The sequence below is a fragment of the Trichosurus vulpecula genome, chromosome 6, assembly GCF_011100635.1.
Source record: "Trichosurus vulpecula isolate mTriVul1 chromosome 6, mTriVul1.pri, whole genome shotgun sequence".
Lineage (NCBI taxonomy): Eukaryota > Metazoa > Chordata > Mammalia > Diprotodontia > Phalangeridae > Trichosurus > Trichosurus vulpecula.
The window spans coordinates 67,888,589-67,912,722 of NC_050578.1; the positions used below are offsets into that span (position 1 = coordinate 67,888,589).

A 24,134-nucleotide genomic window follows, 5' to 3' on the forward strand; every position below is an offset into this window, starting at 1 on the left:
ATGACAGCCTTTCAAACACTTGAAGAAAACTACCAGAGGAAAAGATATATACACCCCTAAACAATGGTCAAAGAGCATTTATTAAGCTCCCACTATATGCCAGATAGTACAAAGAAAAGCAAACTATAGTCCTTGCTCTCATGGTTTAATGGGTGAGATCACATGCAAGTGTCCAAACTAGATATTTACACAGAATAAATAAGAGAAAATCAACAGAGAGAAGGCAATAGTAATAAAATGGATCAGGAACTTTTATTCATAAGGAAAATGTTTATACCTTTGATAACAGTTAATATTTATACATTTGATCCTTTAAATAAACCTGTGATGTGGGTGTGATTATAAGATGCTATCCCTATTTTACAGATGAGGAAACTGAGGCACAGAAAAGTCACATAACACAGGGTGTAATGTTAATGGAATAGGAAGATCTTCCCCGTCCATTAATAGGCTTATATGCCCAGCTGTGATACATCCTGAATCATAGAGCCCAGGGAACGACTTACCTAAGGAGGAGCTTGCTTAGGGGGAGGCTTGCTTGTAGGAAGGCTTTCACACTTTTTGCTAATTTCTAATTAGGCTCTGAGTCACAAGGGCTGTGATGCCTTCTGGCTTTGAGAAGTGTATCTATACTCTGAGTTGGTATTTTGCTTTGGGGGTTCGCTTGTGAGAAAGATCTTTTGATTTCCTGGTTGAGACTCTGAGTAGCCATATGTTCAGGACACCCCCCCCCCCCGCCCCTTGACTGCTCATATGTAAATGCTCTCTTGATCCAATGATGTATGTAAAGTGTATAGCAATATTGCTTTGATCGGGCAGTTGAGAGCCCTGTCTGTTGATCTTTATGCTAATTTCTCTGTTTGTATTTTCTCTGACGTTCAAGGTGCTGACCCTTCCCCTGAACTAGTGAGTGTAATTAAAAGTAGAATTGTTAGCCCCTTTTTGAGCAGTCTTTCCTAGAAAAGCAGATTAAAGAACCTTGCTAGCAGGCCATCCTGGGTATGCTAGGGTGCTTGCTACACAAGGTCACACATCCTAGTAAGTTTCTGAGGCAGAATTTGAACTTGGGTCTTAATGACTTCCATGTCTTGTCTTCCATCCGCTGTGCATAAAATTGTGGAAATGGAAGAGAGAAGATATAAATTAATTTATTTTTGTTACATCATGTCTGACTTTTCATAGACCCATGCACCATATTATCCTTGGAGTTTTCTTGACAAGGTACTGGAGTGGTTTGCCATTTCCTTCTCCAGTGGATTAAGGCAGCAGGGGTTACGTGATTTGCCCAAGGTCACAGTGTCTGAGACTGGATTTGAACTCAGATCTTCCTGACTCTAAGCCCAGCCCTCTAACCACTGTGCCACCTAGCTGCCTCCATATAAAATGATATTAGATGTCAATTCTCCTTGATGGTACTAGACTATATTTTTCTTTGTTTCCTTAAATCTACTTAAGGTGGTATTACCATTAAGATGGCAGTTCACTCTGAATTAAGTGAATTAAGCAAAACCTAGACAATATATCAGTATCAAGCCAGGAAACTGAATTGCTTCCATTTGAATTGTCTTGGAAATATTCTGAAGATCACCTGGCAGGTAAGATATAGACACCTGAGGTCCTTTCTCAACTAATCTACCAGGCATTCAAACTCTACTTCAGAGAGCACAACTCCAATGGGTTGGCCACGTTGTTTGAATGCAAAACGTACGCTTGCCAGAAAGATTTTTTTAATGGAGAACTCACACAGGGCAGGTGCTCACAGATGTTCAGAAAAAGCTAGACAAGGACACTGTCAGGGTCTCTCTTAAGAACTTTGGAATTGATTGTGTGATACGGAAAACACTGGCATAGGACCGTTCAGCATGGCATGCCCACGTCAAAGAAGATACTGTGCTCTATGAGCAAGCAGAATTGAAACAGGTCAAAGGAAATGCAAGATGTGCAAATTTAGAGAATCCAGCCTAAATGTTCGCATGGACCATTTGTGCCTGACCGGTGCTAGAGCATTCCGAGACCATATTGGTTTGATGAGCCACAGTTGGACACACTGAAACTTGACTCTTGCATAGTGATGTCATTTTGGTCCTCTTCAAGAACAAAGGACAACAGCCAAGTTAAGCAATCATGATTATAAATTTTCCTGTAACTTCCCACTTGCAGTCAATTGCTATAAGAACCTTAAAGTGTTTTTTTTTTTCACCTGCCATTGTAGTTCTTTAGGTCAGCATTTTTTACACCAATTTGTTTTATGTTAACCTTTGCAGAGGGGGTTTCGTTTCCGTTATGTGTGTGAAGGACCATCCCATGGAGGACTTCCTGGTGCTTCTAGTGAAAAGAACAAGAAATCATACCCACAAGTTAAAGTAAGTTTGTGGTTCTTTTTCTATCAGATTATGTCTAGTGGTTGTTAATTCTGGGAGATTTGATGACCTGTGAGCAGGGACAAGGATAGGTCTTCTTCAGACCCAATAGGCCAATACTTAATCTTAGTTGTCCACATAAAAATTTTCCTTAAAACAGAAATGGTTGGTGACATCTAGGACTTATATTCTGTGAAAGGAGGGTGATGGAATATAAAAATGTTATTAGTATTTCCATTAAATATGATTCTTAGATCATTTACATTATTTTGGTCATGAACACATTTTCACTTCGTTTAATTTCAGTGGCTTTCAGTTATCTTGAAAAATAGTATAATTAGTGCAAAAAATGTACTTTATTGAATTGCGTAGGTTAACAGTACCTTCAGATTTATGGAGCAAAATCTTGAACCTTTACACTTTCTCCATAGAGATTCAGTGAGATAAATGCAAATATTAATTTAAAAGGATACCCCAAATAAATAACTGCTTATATCACATGAATTTTAGTCTTATCATCCACATATCCTAATATTCTTTGATTGTATTAAGCTTGTTTATTTACATAAAAGTTAATTTGAGTATCTTATTTCACAATAAGACAATAGTATCTTACTTTACTCATTTTGTGGGTATCTTTTCTTTCTGATCTGGGTGATATAAATTTGAGTCAATGGGCATAATGCCAAATTGTTGGAGTCATTTTGAAAATTTGGTATTTGTTTCACAATTTAAGAACAGTACTTATGATTATCATCTGACTTTCCAGAACATAAAATACTTTTACTTTAGGAAAAATACTTACATAAGGGAAGGCCCTCAGTACAAATCTCAAGTGAAGAACAAGTCTCTAGTCTAGTTAATTGGTTTGGCTGTTTTTCTCTCTTAGTAGCATTCTGTACCCAATCCTTCACTTCTAGGTATTCAATATCCTTCTGCCTTATGACCCCAACCCTACCCTTCCTGCAAATTAAGTAAGGATCTTATAACATCATTTATCCCTTTAACCAAAGCTCAATCATGCAATTTTTTACCACATTTGAATGTTCTAAGCCTGTTCTCTCTAAATGTGGAATGACATTTATAAATTTATTTATAAATTTTATGAACCAAGAATTTACTTATAATTTTTTATAAATTTATAAAACAAGAGTTCTTAACCTTTTTTGTTTCATCACCCTCTCTGACAGTCTGTTGAAATTAACAGAGCTCTTCTCAGAATGTTGTTAAAGGCAACCAATTTTATTGAAACTGAAAATTTTGAAAATGTTCAAGAAACAAGTTCACAGTCCTCAGGATAAGAAGTCCTGTTTTAAAGGAATTCTAGGGAATGCCACTGAGGCTGGGGTGTCCAATTTGGACAGTTTAGAGCCTCATTGCCTGGAGTTTCCATTATGTCTCAATTCCTTCAGCATTCAGAATAGAACGGGAACAGGGAATGGTTAGAGACTTGACCCAGGATCTCTCAAGTGGGAAGGGGAAGGGAGAACAAGGAAGAGAATCCCAACCAAAGGAGGAGGAACAGAGGAGAACTGAGCCTGTGGGCTTGGTTTGAGGACTAGGAATCCCAACTATCAGATAGTAAGAGCTAGCTAGGATCTTGATCTCTAGCATGTGTGTCTGTATGACAATAACTACAAAGGTTCATGGTGTCGGAGAAAACCGATGTCAAGCCCAGGACTAGATACCAGGGGACTAACAGTAAATTAAAAGAAACCACCAAACTAAAATTTTGTGTGGCAATGCAAAAGCAATGATAATTAGAGACATTTATGTGAATTGCTTACTACTTGTATATAATTACCATGTAGTACAGTAATGATTGTGATGATTAATGTTTAATTTAGTAATTAAAATAATTAATTTTCCTACATATTTTATTTAATTGCAGCAGCTAATGCTCTCTGTGAATGTACGCATGCTCAATGTTTGTAGGATGTTGTTCATATGACTGGGACATCTAGCCACACAGGGGAATCATCTGTGCACTACTTTTCAGTTAGAGGGAATGTTGACCATTGACCATTGGAATTAAGGTTAGCTGTAGCTTTGTTCATTCACTCAGCTACTCGCTCAACAAACATTTATTGATCAGCTAATATATACTTTTCAGGAAGAAGGATTTTTAGGATGAAGAATAGGACGGTTCACTTTTGTTAAGCACCTTCTGTGTGGGAGGAATTGAATAAAGTAGGCCCCACTTCCCTAATTGCAAGCCATCTTTGTTCCCTATGGAAGATGTCAATAGCACTCTAAACATTTCTGTTCATAACAGCTATCAGAAACAATTCCATTTTGAATCTTGGATACAACTTTCTAGGAGGTGGGGGTAGAGAGAATGGCTCTTTCCGTAAGCTATTTTCTTTAAGTAGAAATAAAGATGCTATCTACAAAGAGCTCTTCATATCTTTTCATTGTGATGATCTCCAAGGACAGAGTGAAAAAAGAAAACTCTGAGTTTCTGAGCAATTCTGGGCATTGGCAGTATCCTCATCCTATTCATAATCATTTGGATATAAAGTATTATTCTTTCATCCAGTATTTATTGAGCTTATTGTAGTAGGCACTGAGAGAGGGACAAAAAAGTTTGGATCTAACCCTAATCTTAATCCTTGGCATACTTTAAAAAGTATATTCATTCATTCTAAGACTACATAGGATACATTCTACATAGAGTACAAAGAACATAATAAGTAGTTTATTCAAATCTGGCCTTGGACCACACTTAGTTGTGTGACCCGGAGGAAGTCGCTTAGCTTATATTTGCCTCACTTTCCTCATCTTTTAAAATGGGCATAAGAGTGGCACCTACCTCCCAAGGTTCTTTTGAGAGTCAGATGAGATAAAAATTATAAAGCATGTATTAGCACAGGGCCTGGCACATAATAAATGATATATGTGACCTATTTCAAAAAAAAATTATACATTTTCACTGGTTAGTAATTCTGTATTATCCATCATGAGGCGCTCTCTGGGCAGTATTGTGTTCCAGCTAAAACTATAGTTTCTCTGAAACTTAGAGTAGTAAGTGGGAAGAAAAAGGACAAAAAGATAGTGAAAAAAACCTATGATACTTTCATATTCTGTGATGCTCCCATACCCAAACAATTTCTTATATCACCTATTTCTTTAATGTGCAGTGAAAGCCTCAATTGTGAGATTTTCCATTTTCATTACACCTTTTTTTAGGGAGGAGGGGGTGTGTGGGTGTTTTGTTTTCAATTAAAAATCAGAGCAAAAGAGAAAGTGAAAGTGTATACCAAGACCTGTCTGTCAAGGATGTATGAAATGGCCGATCATTTGGAATTGTCTCAGAACAGCAGAAACCAGGCAGTGCCCAGCTTGTGAAGGGAGCCATTGTACTGTGGCCCCTCCCCCACCCCGGCCTTACCACCACCCATCCCAACAGGAAACTGACATTTGGGGGGCCTTGTATTTAGGAAAACTACCCTGTTAGTATTTACATTTGTTCAAGCTTTTGGAGTCAACTTCCAAGTGAAGAATCATTTCTCTTTTTTCTTTAGTCAAATAACAATGGTTTACATTGTTGTAGCAGTTTGCAGTCTTCACAGAATTTCCTTTATTCTTTGTTAAGAGTTAGTCCAAGTAGGAATTGATTCTTCCCATTTTACAGCTGAGGAGAGTGAGACTCTTAAGTGATTTATCATATGGCAAGAAAGGGGTTAAGCAGGAATTAGTGAATAAGCCCTTCCAGCTTTACAATGTGTATGTGAACATTCTTATAAAAATAATATGAATCAATGCCGTAAACATTTATATCTTACCTGCTCTAGGGAAGATGGCTGTGCTAGGGCAGGCTTTCTTAACTTGAGGTCCTTGAAGTAAAAATATATGTAGATGTATATATGTATGCATGTATATATGTATGTGTATGTATGTATATGTATATATGTGTATATATACATGGATATTATCATTGCATTTCTTTATAACTGGTTTCTTTTGTAATCCTATGGATTTTATTTTATGACTTTAGAAACGTGATTCTGGGAAGGGGTCCCACAGGCTTCACCACATGCGAAAAATCTTCCTTCAGTAGGGGTGTGTATATGCATGTGTGTATATGTACACATACATATATACACATACATACATACATATATATGACATTATATATACATATACATATACACACACACACACATATATGACATGATCCCTGCCCACAAGGCATGTAGTAGGGGATATAGTAGAAGATGTAGGTCATGTACATAACCATAGCTAAGTAGAATTATGAAAAAATGTAAAAGGGAGTCATTTGGAAAGGTTAGGAAAATGTTTTTTCCATTTCTGGTTGAGAAAATCAGGGATTGGACCAATGGGAAAACTGGTATTTGAACTGAACCTTGAAGGAAAAGGAGGGTGTCATCTGACAGAGAGCACGAGCCTGGGTGTAGGAAGGAGCATAAGCAAAGGTGTGGAGGTAAGAAAGCATGGGATTTTCAGAATAGAGCAATTTGACTGGAAGGCAGGCATCGTATATGTGTGTATGTATATGCATATATATATATATATATATATATATATATATATGTGTGTGTGTGTGTGTGTGTGTGTGTTTGTATGTGGAGAGAAGCAGAAATGAGACTGGAATGGTAGCTTAAAACTAGGTTGTAATGTGCTTTGAATCTCAAGGTTAAGAACTTGGATTTTTTCCCACTTATTAGGTAATCATTGAAAAATTTCAGATTAGGAGAGTCAGATTATCTGATGTATCTATTAGGACTGATGGAACTTTGTAGGGTATATTTTTGACAGGGGAGAAGCCTAGGGGTAAGGAGACCCATTAGAAGGCTATAGGAATAATGTAGGCAAGTGGTTTTCATGTAGGAAGAAAAGGAAGAAAGAAAGGAAGAGAGAAAAAGAGAGGAAGCAAGAAGGAAGAAAGAAGCTTTTATTAAGTACTTACTATGTATTAGGTAAGAGGCAGCTAAGTAGCTTAGTAGATGGAGACCTGGCCCTGGAGTCAGGAAGACCTGAGTTCAAATTCAACCTCAGACACTTACTAGCCATGTGACCCTGGGCAAGTCACGTAACTTCTGCTTGCCTTAATCCTCTGGAGAAGAAATGGCAAACCACTTTAGTATCTTTGCCAAGAAAAACCCCTGAACAGCATTGGCATATTATGGTCCACAAGGTCACAAAAGAGTCAGACACCGCTGAACAATAACAACAAATATGCTAGGCAGTTTCCTAAGCACTGGAAATACAGTTACAAGCAAGCAAGACATTCCCTGATCTCAAGCAGCTTAAAATGTGATAAGAGGAGAGTGCCCATGTAGGGGAGTGTGGTGGGCAGACAGGAGTGTTCCGGGCAGAGGAATCTGGGTAGTTGATTGGCATGGAAGGGTTGATTTGTTTACTGTTGGCATGGCATGGAGATAGAGAATACGGAAGTGGACGAGAGAGCGGGCAAAAGAAGTTGAACTGCTCACCAGTCAGAGCCCAGGGTCACAGGAGTGAGACTTCCAATTCCAGACAAAGTGCAGGTCAGTCAACAGGCCCTTAAAAATGTTTGTTGACTTTGACTGTTGACTGAAGGCTAGGAAATATACTACATGGCTTCCAGATGGCCAGAAAGGAAATTCTTACTTGTATTTATTTTCTAACTCCTATTAGAGTTATTCATGTACATATCTTTCCCTATTAGTTCTGTGTAGTGGAAAGTGTTGGTAATCTGGCTGGTAAATGTTGAACAACTGGCTTTGATGGAGGGGAATGTAGGCATGGTACACTTTTCAGTTTTATCTGCTTTATTAACATTTTCTCCATCTCGTTCTTAAGTCTAGACAATCAACAGAACAATAAATCAAGTCCTGATTTATAACATTTTTGAGGTGTAAATGTTTGCACTGAAATTTAAGTCTTCAGATCTGACTTGATTCTAGAACACCCCTGGAGAGTCAGAAAACCTGGAACTCTAATCCTGGTTCAGCCAGGATTAGACTCACTGGCACTATACTTTCAGCCTCTGTTTCCTTAGCTGTAACATGAGGAAGTTACCTTCAGACTCTAAAACTTAATCACAGAATCTTAAGGAATGGAGGAGTGATCATTAAATCCATGTCCCTCCTGTAACAGGAATAATCTCTGTTGAAACTGCTGACAAACATCCAACCTCCTCCATTTGAAAACTTCCAGTTTGGAACTCACTAACTCCAGAGACAGCCCACTGCTTATACTTCTGAACAACAAGAATGGTTAAGAACAGTTACATGGTTGCAATTATATTGAGTTGAAATGTATTGTCTTGCAGATTCATTGTTCACTCCTCTCCTCTCCTCCCCTCCCCTCCCTTCCCCTCCCCTCCCCTCCTCTCCCCTCCCCTCCCCTCCTCTCCCCTCCCCTCCCCCTCCCTCTCTCCCTCTCTCCCTCCCTCTCCCTCTCTCTCCCTCCCTCTCTCTCTCTCTCTCTCTCTCTCTCTCTCTCTCTCTCTCTCCCTCTCTCTCTCTCCTCTCTCTCTCTCTCTTCCACTCTCTCTCCCTGCTTTCTGGGCTAAAATGGATGTCCAATTCCTCTTTTACATGGCAATAGGAATAATTAAAGCTGGTATTAACTAGACTTTAAGGTTTGCCAAACAAGATATATTATTATTATCCCCATTTTACTAATAAGGAAACTGAGGCTGAGAGAGGTTAAATAATTGACCCAGGGTCACACAGTTGGTAAGTGTTTGAGGCAAGATTTGAACTCAGATATTCGTGATTCCAAATCCACTAGACAGACTGTGCCATTTAGTCACCCACTTCAGATGTTTGGGATGGAGCAGCAAAGTCTTGAAGATGTAGAAGAGAGGATGAATAATTGATAGAGGGAGTTCTTGAAAGATGCAGGTGGTAATAGGACATCAAGGGCACACGAGGAGGAGTTATCCTTGGTGAGAAGATGGGTAGACCCTTGGTTTTCTTTGGTGAGAAGATAGATTGACTATTGGTTATCTTTGGTGAGTTAGTCTTGGTGAAAAAATGAATTAAACCTTGATTAGCCTTGGTAAGAAGATAGGCCGACCCTTGGTTGTCCTTGGGGAGAAGATGGGTTACCGCATTGCTTATCCTTGATATTATTCTGATATCAAGGCTATGTTTACCTCCCATGAAGGTGGGTCGACCCCTGGTTAGCTTTGGTGAAAAGACAAGTTAAACCCTTTCTCTCATATAGAAAGGGAGGAGGAAGAGCATAAAAGTACTAGTAAGCTTTGAGTGTTCAGGGGGAAAAATGAAGGCCTTTAATTCCCCATCTGAGTTCAGGACTAATTGAGATTACCAGAGTGAGGGAAAGTATGTGTTTAGACCATTTAAGGACTATAGAAAATATTTTGAACAGACACTGTGGAGGGTTTGATGAGGTCAGGATCACAGATGTAGGATTGGAAATGACTTTAGAGGTCATCAGATTCTAAGCCCCATAAGCAAAAAGCAGCAGTGCAAGAACTGGAGCTATGATCTGTTGTTGACAAGTCCTTTGCATTTTCAACGAAGGGTGATACAAAAGGGGGATTGCAAAGCTTTAGTAATGGGCTAAATGAGTATTTTATTTTACTTATTTTATCATAATGAAAGAATTGATTGTGCACATATCTAAATAACAAAATCAAGCATATATTTACAACTACATTTTAGAAAATTAATTTAAATTGTAAAATGGTTCTAATATAGTTTTAGCTTCTGTATCCTTTTTCATTCTTTATCCCTTGACTTCTTGATTTGCATATACAATTTTCCTTTTTTTTTTTCTAATATAGTCTCGCAATCAGTACATAAACTCTCCTGGTTCTCCTTTCTTCACTCCACCATACATGTTTTTCCAAATTTTATAGCCCTTTATTATCATTTTAATTGTATTGTTATATTCATTACATAGATTTCCAGTTTATTTGTCTCTTCTCCCACTAGGGGATAGTTTTTAGTTCTTTATAATACTACTAGATATAATATACTATATAATAATATACAAAATAATATTATCTTTACCAGTAATATACCTAGAAATAGCTTTCAACAAATAGCTCCCTTTTCCCTTCTTTGATAATACTTCTAGATTATATTAGCAATGATAGAATTATTGACTCAGAGGGTGTTTAATTCTTATGTAATTGTTAGACTTCTCTCCAGAAACTCATCCACTTTGCAATTCTACCAACAATGTCCTTATTTCTCAAAAATCTTGCCACCTTTCAATTTTGTCATTTTTTAGTTAATTTCTCAAGTTTAATGGTATAAAGAAACAATTCAAAGCTACTTTAATTTTGGTTTTTCTTTTTTTTAATGTTTTAAAATCTTAATTAACTTTTCAAATGTTACTTTTTGTAAGTTTGTAACATTTATACTTTTTTGATGGTTGTCATTTCCTTTTTTTAAAAAAATATTTTATTATTTATTTACTATTTTTAGTTTGCAGCATTGATTTCCACAAGATTTTGAGTTACAAATTTTTTCCCCATTTCTACCCTCCCCCCCCCACTCCAAGATGACATATATTCTGATTGCCCCATTCCCCAGTCAGCCCTACCTTCTGTCAACCCACTCCCCCCCACCCCCTTTTCCCTTACTTTCTTGTAGGGCAAGATAGGTTTCTGTGCCCCATTGCCTACATATCTTATTGCCCAGTTGCATGCAAAAACAACTTTTTTTTTGAACAACTGCTTTTAAAACTTTGAGTTCCAGATTTTCTCTCCTCTTCCCTTGTATCAGGAGGGCAGAGTTTATAATCTCAAAGAGGATCATAAACATGTCTGAAAGGTTCGGAACCGCCGGATATAAGAAACTCTCAAAGTAGAAGGCAGAAGAATCAAAACATTTATTTAGGCTCCACAGTAACCAACCCATGAACCAGAAGCCCCATTTTGATATGTTGATCAAAATCTTCCAGGCCCAATAAGTACGCCTTGCAAGAGTAACCAGGAGGCTACAGAGAAGCATGATTGCGTAAAGCAAAATCATGCTTCCCCCTCGATGGTAATAAGATTACCCACTGGCCTGAAGTCTTTGTTCAGCTTCCTCCCGTAGATCAGCTCTGCTACTGGCAGCTCCTGCCTCAGCTGTGTCTGTGTCTGTAACTGAAGCTGCAACTGAAACTGACGATGTAACGGTCGCTGTAACTGACGATGTAACTGTCGCTGGCTCCAACCGGAAAAGGAAGAGAGAATCTTCAAGCTGTCCTCTCCCCTCTTATAGGGTTTTTGACATCATCAAGCTCCGCCCAAATGACCAGGGCCGATTGGTTCCTGAGTTGGCCCCTTCCCCTAGCATAGACATTAACACCTCCCCTCAGCCAGCCCCATGACTCATCACACAGGAAGTTCTGGTCCTGCTTCCCGGCATGCTCCCCGGGCCTCCTGCCCCGGAAGAGCAAGCCACAATGTCCAGAGGCTCAATGAGGTAAGCTGAGTCATTCAAAGAAAACAAAGGCCATTCTGGCTACACTCCACCCCTTGTTATAGGATACATAATCTAATCAGCCATGTATCCTAGAACATACATTGTGATCCAATTACAAAGGAAACTAAAACATATCATTCATTATAAAGCAAAACATATCATTCAGTGACATTCCCAAACATTGGTTAATGATTCAAATGCGATCCACCCCTAGATCCCAGCAAAATAATCTCTTCAATCAATCATCCCCAAAATAATTATTAATAATTCAAATGTCCACCCCTAAATCCTTGTATCCATTACATAGGATCAATAATATCATAACAATAAAACAACACAGCAAGGATAACACAAAATAAGTAAACAGAACACTATCATCATTTCCACCCCCCTTGAACGATTGGGGCTCAAAATCTTGGGGTGAGGGGTGAAGGTCTCATTTTCCATAGCTTCTTCATGCTGAAATTGGATGTAGAGATGGCCCTGCCCCCAAAAAGTCCCATTCCAGAGGTCATTTCTTTAACGAGCTGGCAGGAATTCCAAGAATGCTACATGCTTAGGCAGTCACCGGAAAGTGCAGGGTGCTTAAGCCTGAAGGAAACAAAACTAGCAACAAGGTTAGCCAAAACAAAGGACAAAAAGAATAGTCTGTGAATCTATTATTATAACCTATTCACGGTAAAATATATGGTTCAGGGGTACGATTTGGTAATTATTTTCCCCTGAATAGACAACTGTTACAGTGTTGTCCTTCCCATGGGCTATAACTTCTGCAGCCTTTGGAATATCATCTGGCTTCCGTTTTACCCATACCTTAGCTCCTGACTTTATTCTATCAATGGAGCAAGACCCTTTTGCCCCTCTAGTAGTTATTTTGGGAGGAGGGTCAGTTTTCACAAAGGGTATTTTTTCACAGGGGATAATAATGACTTGAACCATCCTATCATTTCTACAAAATTGTACAGGTTTTTTACCCATATTCTGGAGTGTCACAACAATTTCTTTTTGATAATTAGAATCTATCACTCCAGCCAATACATGTATTCCTTGAGCCGCTAATCCTGGTTTAGGTAATATCCGTCCAAGATGATTCTTGGGGATTCTCATACATACTCCAGTAGGGGTTTTTCTTATCTCTTTCCTATTTAACCTAAAATTCTCTATACAATGTAAATCATATCCTGCTGAACCAGGTGTTCCTGGACTTGGTAGTGGGACATCTTCCCTCACAGTCCAAAATTCAATGTTTTGGATCTCACATGTTTGCTGTTCTCTGATCTGCAGATTTGGGGTCATCATTCTGGCTAGAGGTGTACTTCCCCCCTAAGGGCCTATTATTCAAATTACGTAAGGCAATAGACAAATTATCCTTCCAATGTCGATATGAATTATTTGAGCTTAATTTTCTCAGCTGTTCTTTCAACAATCCATTCATTCTTTCAATTAGCCCAGATGCTTGTGGGTAATATGGAATATGATATATCCATTCTATATTATTCAACACACAATATCTTTTCACTTCTTTGTCCTTGAAATGTGACCCATTGTCACTTTGAATCTGCATTGGGGTTCCATAATATAAACTTACAATATCTAGAGTTTTACAGGTGTTTTTCTGAGTTGCGTCTTTATAAGGACAAGCCACTAGTACACCTGAATAGGTGTCAACACACGTACATACATATTTACATCCTTTATCCTGGGGTAGTGGGCCAATATAATCTATCTGCCAAATTTGGGCTGGAACTTTTCCCCTTGCTATTTCTCCAGTAACTATCCTAGGAAGAGTTCGTTCTTTTTCTAATTGGCATATACAACACTCCTCTGTTATTTGTTTTAACAACGCATGAGAAATACTGATACCTCGATCCTGTGCCCATCGATGGGTGGCCTGGACCCCTAAATGGCCAGCAGTCTGGTGGACCCATCTTGCTAAGGCTGGGTCATCAGTTGGAGTCGGAGTAGGGACAATACATTCAGTAGCAATCTTTGCTAGTCGATCCGCATGTGCATTGTACTCACGTTCTGGTGTGGTCAGGGTTGCATGAGCATCAACATGAAAAACTGACAAATCTGTAACCAAAGACATGTCCCATATATTTTCCCATAACTCTTTACCCCAAACTTGTTTGCCATGAATCTCCCAATTCTGATTCCTCCATATAGGCATCCACGTAGCTAATCCATTAGCTACCGCCCACGAGTCAGTAAATATATGACACTGTCCTCCTTTCTCTGCTCTGATGGCCTGATGCACTGCCATCAGTTCAGCATATTGGCTACTTCCACCTATCCCAGAACTTTCCAGAGTTCTCCTTGTACAGGGGTTATAGGCTACTGCTTTCCAATGTCTCTTCTGTCCTAAATATTTTGCTGTCCCATCAGTAAACCAAGCATGTTTCTTCTGTTCTTCATTTAGTCCGTCATATCCATTATTCCATTTCACTAAGGATGGTACCATCTGTTGCTTAGATTCAAGGGGCTTTTCATTGCTCTCAGTATCAATGTTCGCCACAGATTCATGTAGAGCAGAAACTCCATTTTTGCCTGCTCTGGACCTATTCTGAATATACCACTTCCATTTGATTATGCTTGCCTCTTGTGCATGTCCAATTCTGTGAGAAGCTGGGGTACTCATTACCCAAGTCATAATTGGAATTCCAGGCCTTAATACCACTTCATGACCCAGAGTTAGTTGCTCAGTTTCTACTAAAGCCCAATATGCAGCTAACAGCTGCTTCTCAAAAGGTGTATATTGCACTCCAGATGAGGGCAGTTTCCTTGACCAAAAGCCTAAAGGTACACTTCGGCTTTGTTGTTTTTGCCACAGACTCCAATTTGCATAGTCATCTTGTACAGTCACTTGTAACTCCACTGGCCCATTTTGCATAGGCCATAAGTCTAGAGCTAATTGAATAGCAGCCTTTGCTTCCTCAAAGCTCTACTTTGTTCAAGTCCCCAGTCAAATTCATATTTCTTTCTGGTGACTTTATACAAGGGTTTTAAAATCTGTCCCAAATGTGGGATGTGGTGTCTCCAATAACCAAACAGCCCTATGAACTTTTGGGCCTCTTTCTTATTGGTAGGGGTGGGAAAATCCTGGATTTTTTGTCGAGCTTGTGGGAGAATTTCTCGCAGTCCTCTATTCCACTGTATCCCCAAGAATTTTACAGTTTGAGCTGGCCCTTGAACCTTTGCGGGGTTGATTTCCCATCCTTTGCTTTTCATATGGTCAATTAATAATGCTAAACTCTCCTCCACCTCCTTTATATTCTTTCCCTGTATCATGATGTCATCTATGTAATGTGTAAGCTGTACACCAGGTAACTTTAATTCATCCAAATGTTCAGCTACAATCCTGTGGCAAATAGTTGGGCTATGAATATATCCTTGCGGCAGGCGTGTAAATGTATACTGTCGGCCTTGCCAAGTAAAAGCAAACTGATTCCATTGCTTGGGGTCTATTGGGATCGTAAAGAAGGCATTGGCCAAATCAATAACTGCATACCAAGTCCCTTCATGTTTTTGTATTCTCTCTATTAAAGTAACCGTGTCTGGAACAGCAGCATACAAGGGAGGAGTCACTTTGTTCAGCTGTCTATAATCTACTGTCATCCTCCATGTTCCATCTGATTTTCGGACTGGCCAGACAGGGTTGTTCCATTGAGTAGTTGTAGGGACTAACACTCCTGCCTCAACACATTCTCTTATAGTGTTGGCAATTTCATCTTGCCCACCTGGCACACGATATTGCCTCAAAGTAATTACTTCAGAAGGTTCGGGCAAAGTGATTGGATCCATCTTGATTTTCCCCACTAAGACTGCATTAATGCCCATTTTCCTCACAGCAAATTGGTATTTCCCTTCGGGTAAATTTAAGGTCATACCCTTCAATATGTCTATTCCAATGATGTATTCAGGAATAGGCACAATAACCACACTATATTCTTTCTTGGGCAACTGTCCAATTTTCATCATTAATTTAACTTGTCTGGCTGATATTTCAGTCCCTCCTAGTCCTGTGATGGTAATAGGAGTTCCATGGCTGAACTTGTCTGGATTTCCATAAATAAGGGTGGCCTCGGCCCCAGTATCTATTAATGCCTCAGTTACCGTACTTGACCCATTTTTCCAATATATGGTCAAGTTAATGTGAGGTCTGCAATCCAGCCTGTGTATTTCCTTAATTTGGACTGGGGCTCGGCCTGTTCCCTAGTATTCCCTTTCATATGATTCACTTGGGTTTGAAGGTTCAACATCTGTAGTATTTGCAGGAGCAGTTCTGATTTCCCTATCTCTCCTGTTATCAAGGCCTTTATCTCTGTACATTCTATATAATTCATTGGTTGGAATTCCATCTATCATTTCAAAACCTACTCCTGCTCTCAATAAAGCAGTAAACATTTCTTTCCTTGTTACTCTCCTTTGGCGCCAAGTTTGCTGGTTATTCACCCTTCTCTCTTGAGGAGATCTATCCCTTCCCCAGTCACCTAAGTCATATAACTGTAAAATCTTATTTATCACTGTTGTAAGACGGCTCCCTACTTCTCCAAGTAATAAATTCAAAATTAGTTGTTTATAAGCAGGGGGAGCTGTCCTAATTATTAAATTCCTATGAGGCAGTTCCATTGAATCATTGTAATATTTGTCTGCAGTTCCTACCATAATGGCAGTCTTCATTACCTCCTCCTTTAGTCTCATGATACAATCTCTAAGTGAATACCAGGGTCTGTGCTCAGTGGGCCACATAGAATCAGTAGCATATCTCTTATTGCATCCCACAGCGGCTAATGTCAACAGAGTAGTCCTGCTATCACCATCTCCTTGCTGATGATGTTCCCTAAAAGCTTGTTGAACTAGAGGATCATGGCTGATACCTATGAATCTCATGCAGTCTGTCCCATCTACTGATATTCCACCGGCCCCTTGATCACTGAGTCTTACCATCCAAGATATCAATGGTTCTCCTATTCTTTGGCTGAATCTACTCAAAATATCTGTGACCTCTTGCGGTGAGAAATCTTCCTGAATTTCCCTTGTAACTGAATCTTCACCTCGGGTTTCTGTCTTCCTCCTTTGTATGGGTCGAGCCCTTGTCTGATCATTTAACCATCTCCTATTCTCTGTTTGAGGCACATCCTGAACCCCAGTAGTGTTTTGTGCCTCAGCCGGCTCTTTCTGGGCTGGGTTGAAATGCACTCTGGGCTTTTTTGGTCTCCTGTTGCTCTTAGCCACATTAATAGAAAAGTTCTCATTTGAGTCAGTTTGGTCTCCTGCTATCTGAGATTCCCCTTCTTCCTGTGGGGTAGGAGTGCCCCCATGTCTTTCACTTAATCTCAATCTTTCGTATACTAGCCGGTAGGCTGATAACACTATCCAGCTTTGCCTAGATAGTGATGCCCCTGACTGAATCCCAACTTCTCGTAAACACTTTTCCAAATCCCTAGGATCTCCTCTCCGTAGCCTTGGTTCCCAGTTTTCACAGGGTCCAGCTTTTTTAGCCAATTCTTTTGCTAGGGAGGAATAAAATGGATCCTCCCATCCTGGGATATTCATCTCTTCCTCTGAAATTGTTCTGCTTCTAAATAGAGATCTTATACCTAGCGATCCTGTTCGTGACGCCAAATGTATCAGGAGGGCAGAGTTTATAATCTCAAAGAGGATCATAAACATGTCTGAAAGGTTCGGAACCGCCGGATATAAGAAACTCTCAAAGTAGAAGGCAGAAGAATCAAAACATTTATTTAGGCTCCACAGTAACCAACCCATGAACCAGAAGCCCCATTTTGATATGTTGATCAAAATCTTCCAGGCCCAATAAGTACGCCTTGCAAGAGTAACCAGGAGGCTACAGAGAAGCATGATTGCGTAAAGCAAAATCATGCTTCCCCCTCGATGGTAATAAGATTACCCACTGGCCTGAAGTCTTTGTTCAGCTTCCTCCCGTAGATCAGCTCTGCTACTGGCAGCTCCTGCCTCAGCTGTGTCTGTGTCTGTAACTGAAGCTGCAACTGAAACTGACGATGTAACGGTCGCTGTAACTGACGATGTAACTGTCGCTGGCTCCAACCGGAAAAGGAAGAGAGAATCTTCAAGCTGTCCTCTCCCCTCTTATAGGGTTTTTGACATCATCAAGCTCCGCCCAAATGACCAGGGCCGATTGGTTCCTGAGTTGGCCCCTCCCCCTAGCATAGACATTAACACCTCCCCTCAGCCAGCCCCATGACTCATCACACAGGAAGTTCTGGTCCTGCTTCCCGGCATGCTCCCCGGGCCTCCTGCCCCGGAAGAGCAAGCCACAATGTCCAGAGGCTCAATGAGGTAAGCTGAGTCATTCAAAGAAAACAAAGGCCATTCTGGCTACACCCCTGCACACACACCCTCCCTAAGAAGGCAAGCAATTCAACATAGGCCACATGTGTATTATTATGCAAAACCCTTCCACAATTGTTCGTGTTGTGACAGACTTAACCATATTTTGCTTCCTCCTATTCTGTCCCCCTTTATTCAGTTTTGTCCCTTGACTCTGTCCCTTTTCAAAAGTGTTTGCTTTTTATTACCTCCTCCCCCTATTTGCCCTCCCTTCTATTGTCCCTGCTTTTTTATCCCCTTCCTCCTTCTTTCCTGTGGGGTAAGATACCCAATTGAGTGTGTATGCTATTCCTTCCTCAAGTCAAATCTGATGAGAGCAAGATTCACTAAATCCCTCTCACCTGCCCCCTCTTGCCTTCCAACAGAACTGCTTTTTCTTGCCACTTTTATGTGAGCTAATTTACCCCATTCTGTCTCTCTCTTTCTCCCTCTCTCAATATATTCCTCTCTCATCCCTTAATTTGATTTTTTTAGATATCATCCCTTCATATTCAACTTACCCTGTGCCCTCTGTCCATATACATACATACATACATACATACATACGTATGTATGTATGTATGTATATTCCCTTCAGTTTTCCTAATACTGAGGTCTCATGAATTACACACATCATCCTTCCATGTAGGAATGTGAAGAAAACAGTTCAACTTTAGTAAGTCCCTTATGATATCTCTTTCTTGTTTACCTTTTCATGCATCTCTTGATTTTTGTGTTTGAAAGTCAGATTTTCTATTCAGCTCTGGTCTTTTCACTGAGAAAGCTTGAAAGTCCTCTGTTTTATTGAAAGTCCATATTTTGCCTTGGAGCATGATACACAGTTTTGCTGGGTGATTCTTGGTTTTAATCCTAGCTCCATTGACATCTGGAATATCATATTCCAAGCCCTTTGATCCCTTAATGTAGAAGCTGCTAGATCTTGTGTTATTCTGATTGTGTTTCCACAATACTCAAATTGTTTCTTTCTGGCTGCTTGCAGTATTTTCTCCTTAATCTGGGAGCTCTGGAATTTGGCAACAATATTCCTAGGAGTTTTCTTTTTGGGATCTTTTTCACGAGGCGATCTGTGGATTCTTTCAATTTCTATTTTACTGTCTGGTTCGAGAATATCAGGGCAGTTTTCCTTGATAATTTCTTGAAAGATGATATCTAGGCTCTTTTTTTGATCATGGCTTTCAGGTAGCCCCATAATTTTGAAATTATCTCTCCTGGATCTATTTTCTAGGTCAGTGGTTTTTCCAGTGAGATATTTCACAGTGTCTTCTGTTTTTTCATTCCTTTGGTTCTGTTTTATAATATCTTGATTTCTCATAAAGATTTCTCATAAAGCTTCCACTTGCTCCAAACTCATTTTTAAGGTAGTATTTTCTTCAGTGGTCTTTTGGACCTCCTTTTCCATTTGGCTAATTCTGCCTTTCTAGGCATTCTTCTCCTCATTGGCTTTTTGGAGCTCTTTTGCCACTTGAGTTAGTCTATTTTTAAGGTGTTACTTTCAGTATTTTTAGGAGTCTCCTTTAGCAAGCCATTGACTTTGTTTTTCATGGTTTTCTCACATCACCCTCATTTCTCTTCCCAATTTTTCTTCTACTTCTCTTACTTGCTTTTCCAAATCCCTTTTGAGCCTTCCATGGCCTGAAACCAATTCATATTTTTCTTGGAGGCTTTTAATGTAGGCTCTTTGACTTTGTTGACTTCTTCTGGCTGTATGTTTTGGTCTTCTTTGTCACGAAAAAAAGATTCCAAAGTCAGTCTGAATCTGAGTCTATTTTTGCTGCCTCTTCATATTCCCAGCCAACTACTTCACCCTTGAGCTTTTTGTTGGTGTATGACTGCTTGTAGAGTATAGAATACTTTGTCCCAAGCTTTAGGGTCCAAGCACTGCTGTTTTCAGAGCTACTTCTACACAGTGAGCTCTGCCACGCCAGTGCTCCTTCTCCCCCAAGAACCGCCAACCAGGATTGCGACCTAGATCCAGGCAGGACAAAGCAGGCTTTGCACTCCAGCTCTAACCCACAGATTAATTCCTCCCACCGGGTGGGCCTGGGGCTGAAAGCAACTGCAGCTGTAGCTCTGGAAGCAGCCTCAGAGCTGCACCACCTCTCCTGACTGCGAACTCCTTTCACTCTGCCCCAGCAGCTTTTCCCACTAACCTGCTCTGTTGTCTTTGGCGTCTGTGGGTTGAGAAGTCTGGTAACTGCCACAGCTCAATGATTCAGGGCCCTATGGTCTGTTCCTCTCAGCTCCTGGTCTGGTTGGTCCTGGCACAGCCCATGCTGGGCTCTGCTCTGCTCCCGGTCCTGTGCGATAGACCCTTTCCAGTGACTATCCAGGCTGTTCTGGGCTGGAGCCCTGCTTCCCTCTGCTATTTCATGGGTTCTGCAGCTCTAGAATTTGTTCAGAGACATTTTTATAGGTGTTTGGAGGAACCTGGGGGAGAGCTTAAACAAGTCCCTGCTTTCCAGCTGCCATCTTGGCTCCACCCCTGGTTTTTCTTATTTTATTAATGAGATTGGACATTTTTTCAAGTGATTTGTTTATAATATTAGAATCATATTTTATAAGTTTCTTGTTCATCTTCTTTGGCCATTTATTAATGAAGAATAAATCTTCCTTTTGGATAATTATATCAGTTTCTGAAGTTAGGGATTGTTTTTAGGGTTTTTTTTTTGTTTGTTTTTGGTGGGTTGGTTGTTTTTTGTTTTCAGAAGCACTTAGCACATTGTCTGACATTTAATAAGTGCTTTCTGATTGATTTATTGTCTAGTTTTTATATGCTGCATTTGCTACAGATTTTAAAAAGGATATCCATTTTTCATTGTTTTAAGTGCTACTATAGAGTATTAATTTTTTTTCAGGTAATCAAATCCATTTTTCTGGCCCCCAATTTCTTTTATTTGTTTAATAAATAAAAATGTTTATCCCGTTCACAATTGGGACAAAATTCCATTTTCTTACAGCTTTCCTCATAATTCTTTCATTAGTGTTTTATTATGTCCATGATATGAGGTGAGAAGTTAAAATTACCATATTGCTAAAAGTTTTCCCCAAGAGCATACTGCAATATATTCTTCCCCCAGTTTTTATTTCCTATAGGGTTCTGTGTATTTAGCTCTATTTTTGAGATCTCCATTGTGTTCCATTAGTCTGCTTTCCTATTTTGTACCTAATAAAAAGATAATGTAGCTAATGGCTTCTTTGCTTTATGCTTTACAATATGCGAGGTTTGGCCTTTTCCCACAAAATCTCCTGTTGTTTTCTCATATGAATTTCAATATTGCTTTATTCAATTATCTAAAGAAACCCATCAGTATTTTGATTGGCATTATGCTAAATCTAAAATTAATTTTAGTATTTTTACTCCATTATGTTGTGCCAACCCATCCATGAACATTGAATTTACCTTCACTTCCTTAGAGCTTCCTTCATTTCTGTCAATGCAATTTAAAAGTTATTCGTAGGTTCTACTAAGTAGATGAATTCTCCTGTTTTTTTCCTCCTATAAATTATTTTGAAATTAATGTATATAGAGGTTTTATGTGTGAATGATTTTTTGACGATTTATCATTTATCCTGTAAATCTTGCCTGATTGTCCCCTTTTTTTAGTGCCTAATCAGTCAGTAAACATTAGGTGCTTGCTATGTGATAGGCACTATGCTAAACAAATGAACTGATTTTGGAATGATCATAACATCTTCTGATTATATTTTGACATTTTTGTTATCTGCCTTCATTCCTTGGGTTTCTTTTTATTATCTTACTATTCTTAGCATTTCTGATAATCACATCAGATAGTAATGCTTTGCTTTATCCCTGTTTTTAGTGACAATTTTTTCATGTTAGCCTATTGTAGAAAATCTTCTCTCTAGATTTCATGTAGTTATTTTTTAGTGTTTTTATCTCAAATGGATGTTGTATTTTAATTTGGAGCTTCTCTGTATCTTTCATTAATTAGGAAGGTTGGCTTATTTGGGGGGGTTCTTTTTAGTATCATCTCAATCAGATTCTAATATCAAGGCTATACTTGCCTCACATAAAGTACCTGATAGCATAGCATTTTTCTATTTAAAAATAGTCTATGTAGTATGTATTTATTTACACTTTGGAAGTGTGGAAATATCTGGGCCATGACTTTTTTTTGAAGAACAGTTTTTGATGTCTAATTTCTTCCTTTGCAATTGAGATATTTGTCATTTTTCCCTATTATGTCAGTTGTCATAATTTTGTATTTTTGTGAATTTTTGTCCATTCCATTTAATACCTCAAATGTATTCATTCCCTGATTATATATTTAATTTCTTTCATATCCGTTGTAGTTTTTCTTTTTTCCTCATACATTTTGATAATTTTTTGTTTCCATTTTTTATTAAACTTGCTAATGGTCTATTGATTTTTCTGGTATTTAAGAAAATCAACTTGGCTTTATTTATAAGTTCAGTAAAATAGAAAACAGAAACATTATTTCTGCTTTTATAATTTGTGTCTTCTTTTATACTTTCCTTTCTATTTTGTTCTTTTTCTAGTGTATTGAAGTACAGACTTAATTCATGTAAATCATCCTTTTTTTTTCAGTTATTTATATAGACACTCAGCACTATAAATTTCTCTCCAAAAGTTGCCTTGGCAATATCCCCTAAGTTTTGGTAAGCAGTATTTGAGTTTATTTTAAATTTCTTCTTTTGATCTAATAGATTTTTTTAATCAACAAAAAGTAGACACAATAGGATACATTCTCCATAGTTCTCAATCAGTTGTTGAATTGTAAAAATGTGGTGGTCTGCTGTAGTAAATTGTCTATGAAGTCCTTCTTGTTCCTTTTTCATTTTTTTGATCAAAGATATCCTTAGTTCATACATGTTGTTGTTCAGTTATTTTCAGTTGTGTCTGCCTCTTCAGTTCTTTTGGAGTTTTCTTGGCAAAGATACTGGAGTGGCTTGCCATTTCCTTCTCCAGATCATTTGACAGATGAGGAAACTGAGGCAAACAGTGTTAAGTGACTTGTGCAGGGTCACATAGCTAGTGTCTGAGGCCAGATTTGAACCAGGCCCAGTAGTCACTGCATTGCACTATCCAGCTGGCCAGGACCTGAGCTGGGTAGAATCAGGGGAGGTTTCAGGGAGGAGGTGACCTTTGACTGGGGTCTTGAAGGCTGACCTTCTCTATGATCTTCGGTAACCGCTTAGTTTCTATGCACTGCACAACCTAGCTGCCCTGAGGAGTACAGATCACCATAGAAATCCAAGCAGACCTGTTCTGTTTCACTTCTATTACTGCCCTCCATCCATCTTCTAAAGGGAAGTGGCTGGTCATGTCCTAAAAGTGAGGGATAAGAGATGAAAAGCCAGAGTAATGAGAGGTCGACAAAAACACATGAAACAGAGAAGTTCTGGTGGCATTCTTAGTGACGTATAATATTTTTGTTCAATCTCATGCATTTAAAACATGTATATTATACATGTATATGGATAATATATAAATATTATACATACGTATATACACATACATTTTGCTTACTTTTCTGTGTTATTGCAGTACTTTGAAGGCACTTTCTAATTTCATTCCTGAAAGGTCTGGTGAAAGTGTAACTAGTAACCTTTAATGCAGTTGCCTTTATAATATAATAAATATGTAGTATAGTAAATTATATAGTACATATAATATAGTAACCTTTAATATAACTGTCTTTATAACATACTAAATACATAATATAATAAATTATATAGTAAATATAATATAGTAACCTTTAATATAGATGCCTTTATAATATAGTAAATACATAATATAATAAATTATAAAATAAATATAATATAGTAACCCTTAATATAGTTACTATCATCCTTTTGGAATTTGATCCTTTTGTGTTTTGGAGACTTGAATTTTGTCACTTTGTGACAAGTTCTTTGGATTCTCACCAATTGAGGAGTAATTCTTGTTCTTGACCACCCTGGGGAATTTCCTACAATTATTCTTTCTATTATACAATTTCTATTCAATTATACAATTATC

At 38.7% G+C, this 24,134-nt stretch overlaps 1 protein-coding gene across 4 annotated transcripts in view; it reads left to right on the forward strand.

The window, feature by feature from the left end:
• Positions 1 to 24,134, forward strand: part of NFKB1 (nuclear factor kappa B subunit 1) — a 173,330-nt gene that overhangs the window by 65,515 nt on the left and 83,681 nt on the right. For all 4 annotated transcript variants that reach the window (XM_036763810.1, XM_036763808.1, XM_036763811.1 and 1 more), the window contains one exon: positions 2,265 to 2,363. In XM_036763810.1, coding sequence (XP_036619705.1) covers positions 2,265 to 2,363 — 99 coding nt within the window. The remainder of the gene's footprint in view (positions 1 to 2,264; positions 2,364 to 24,134) is intronic.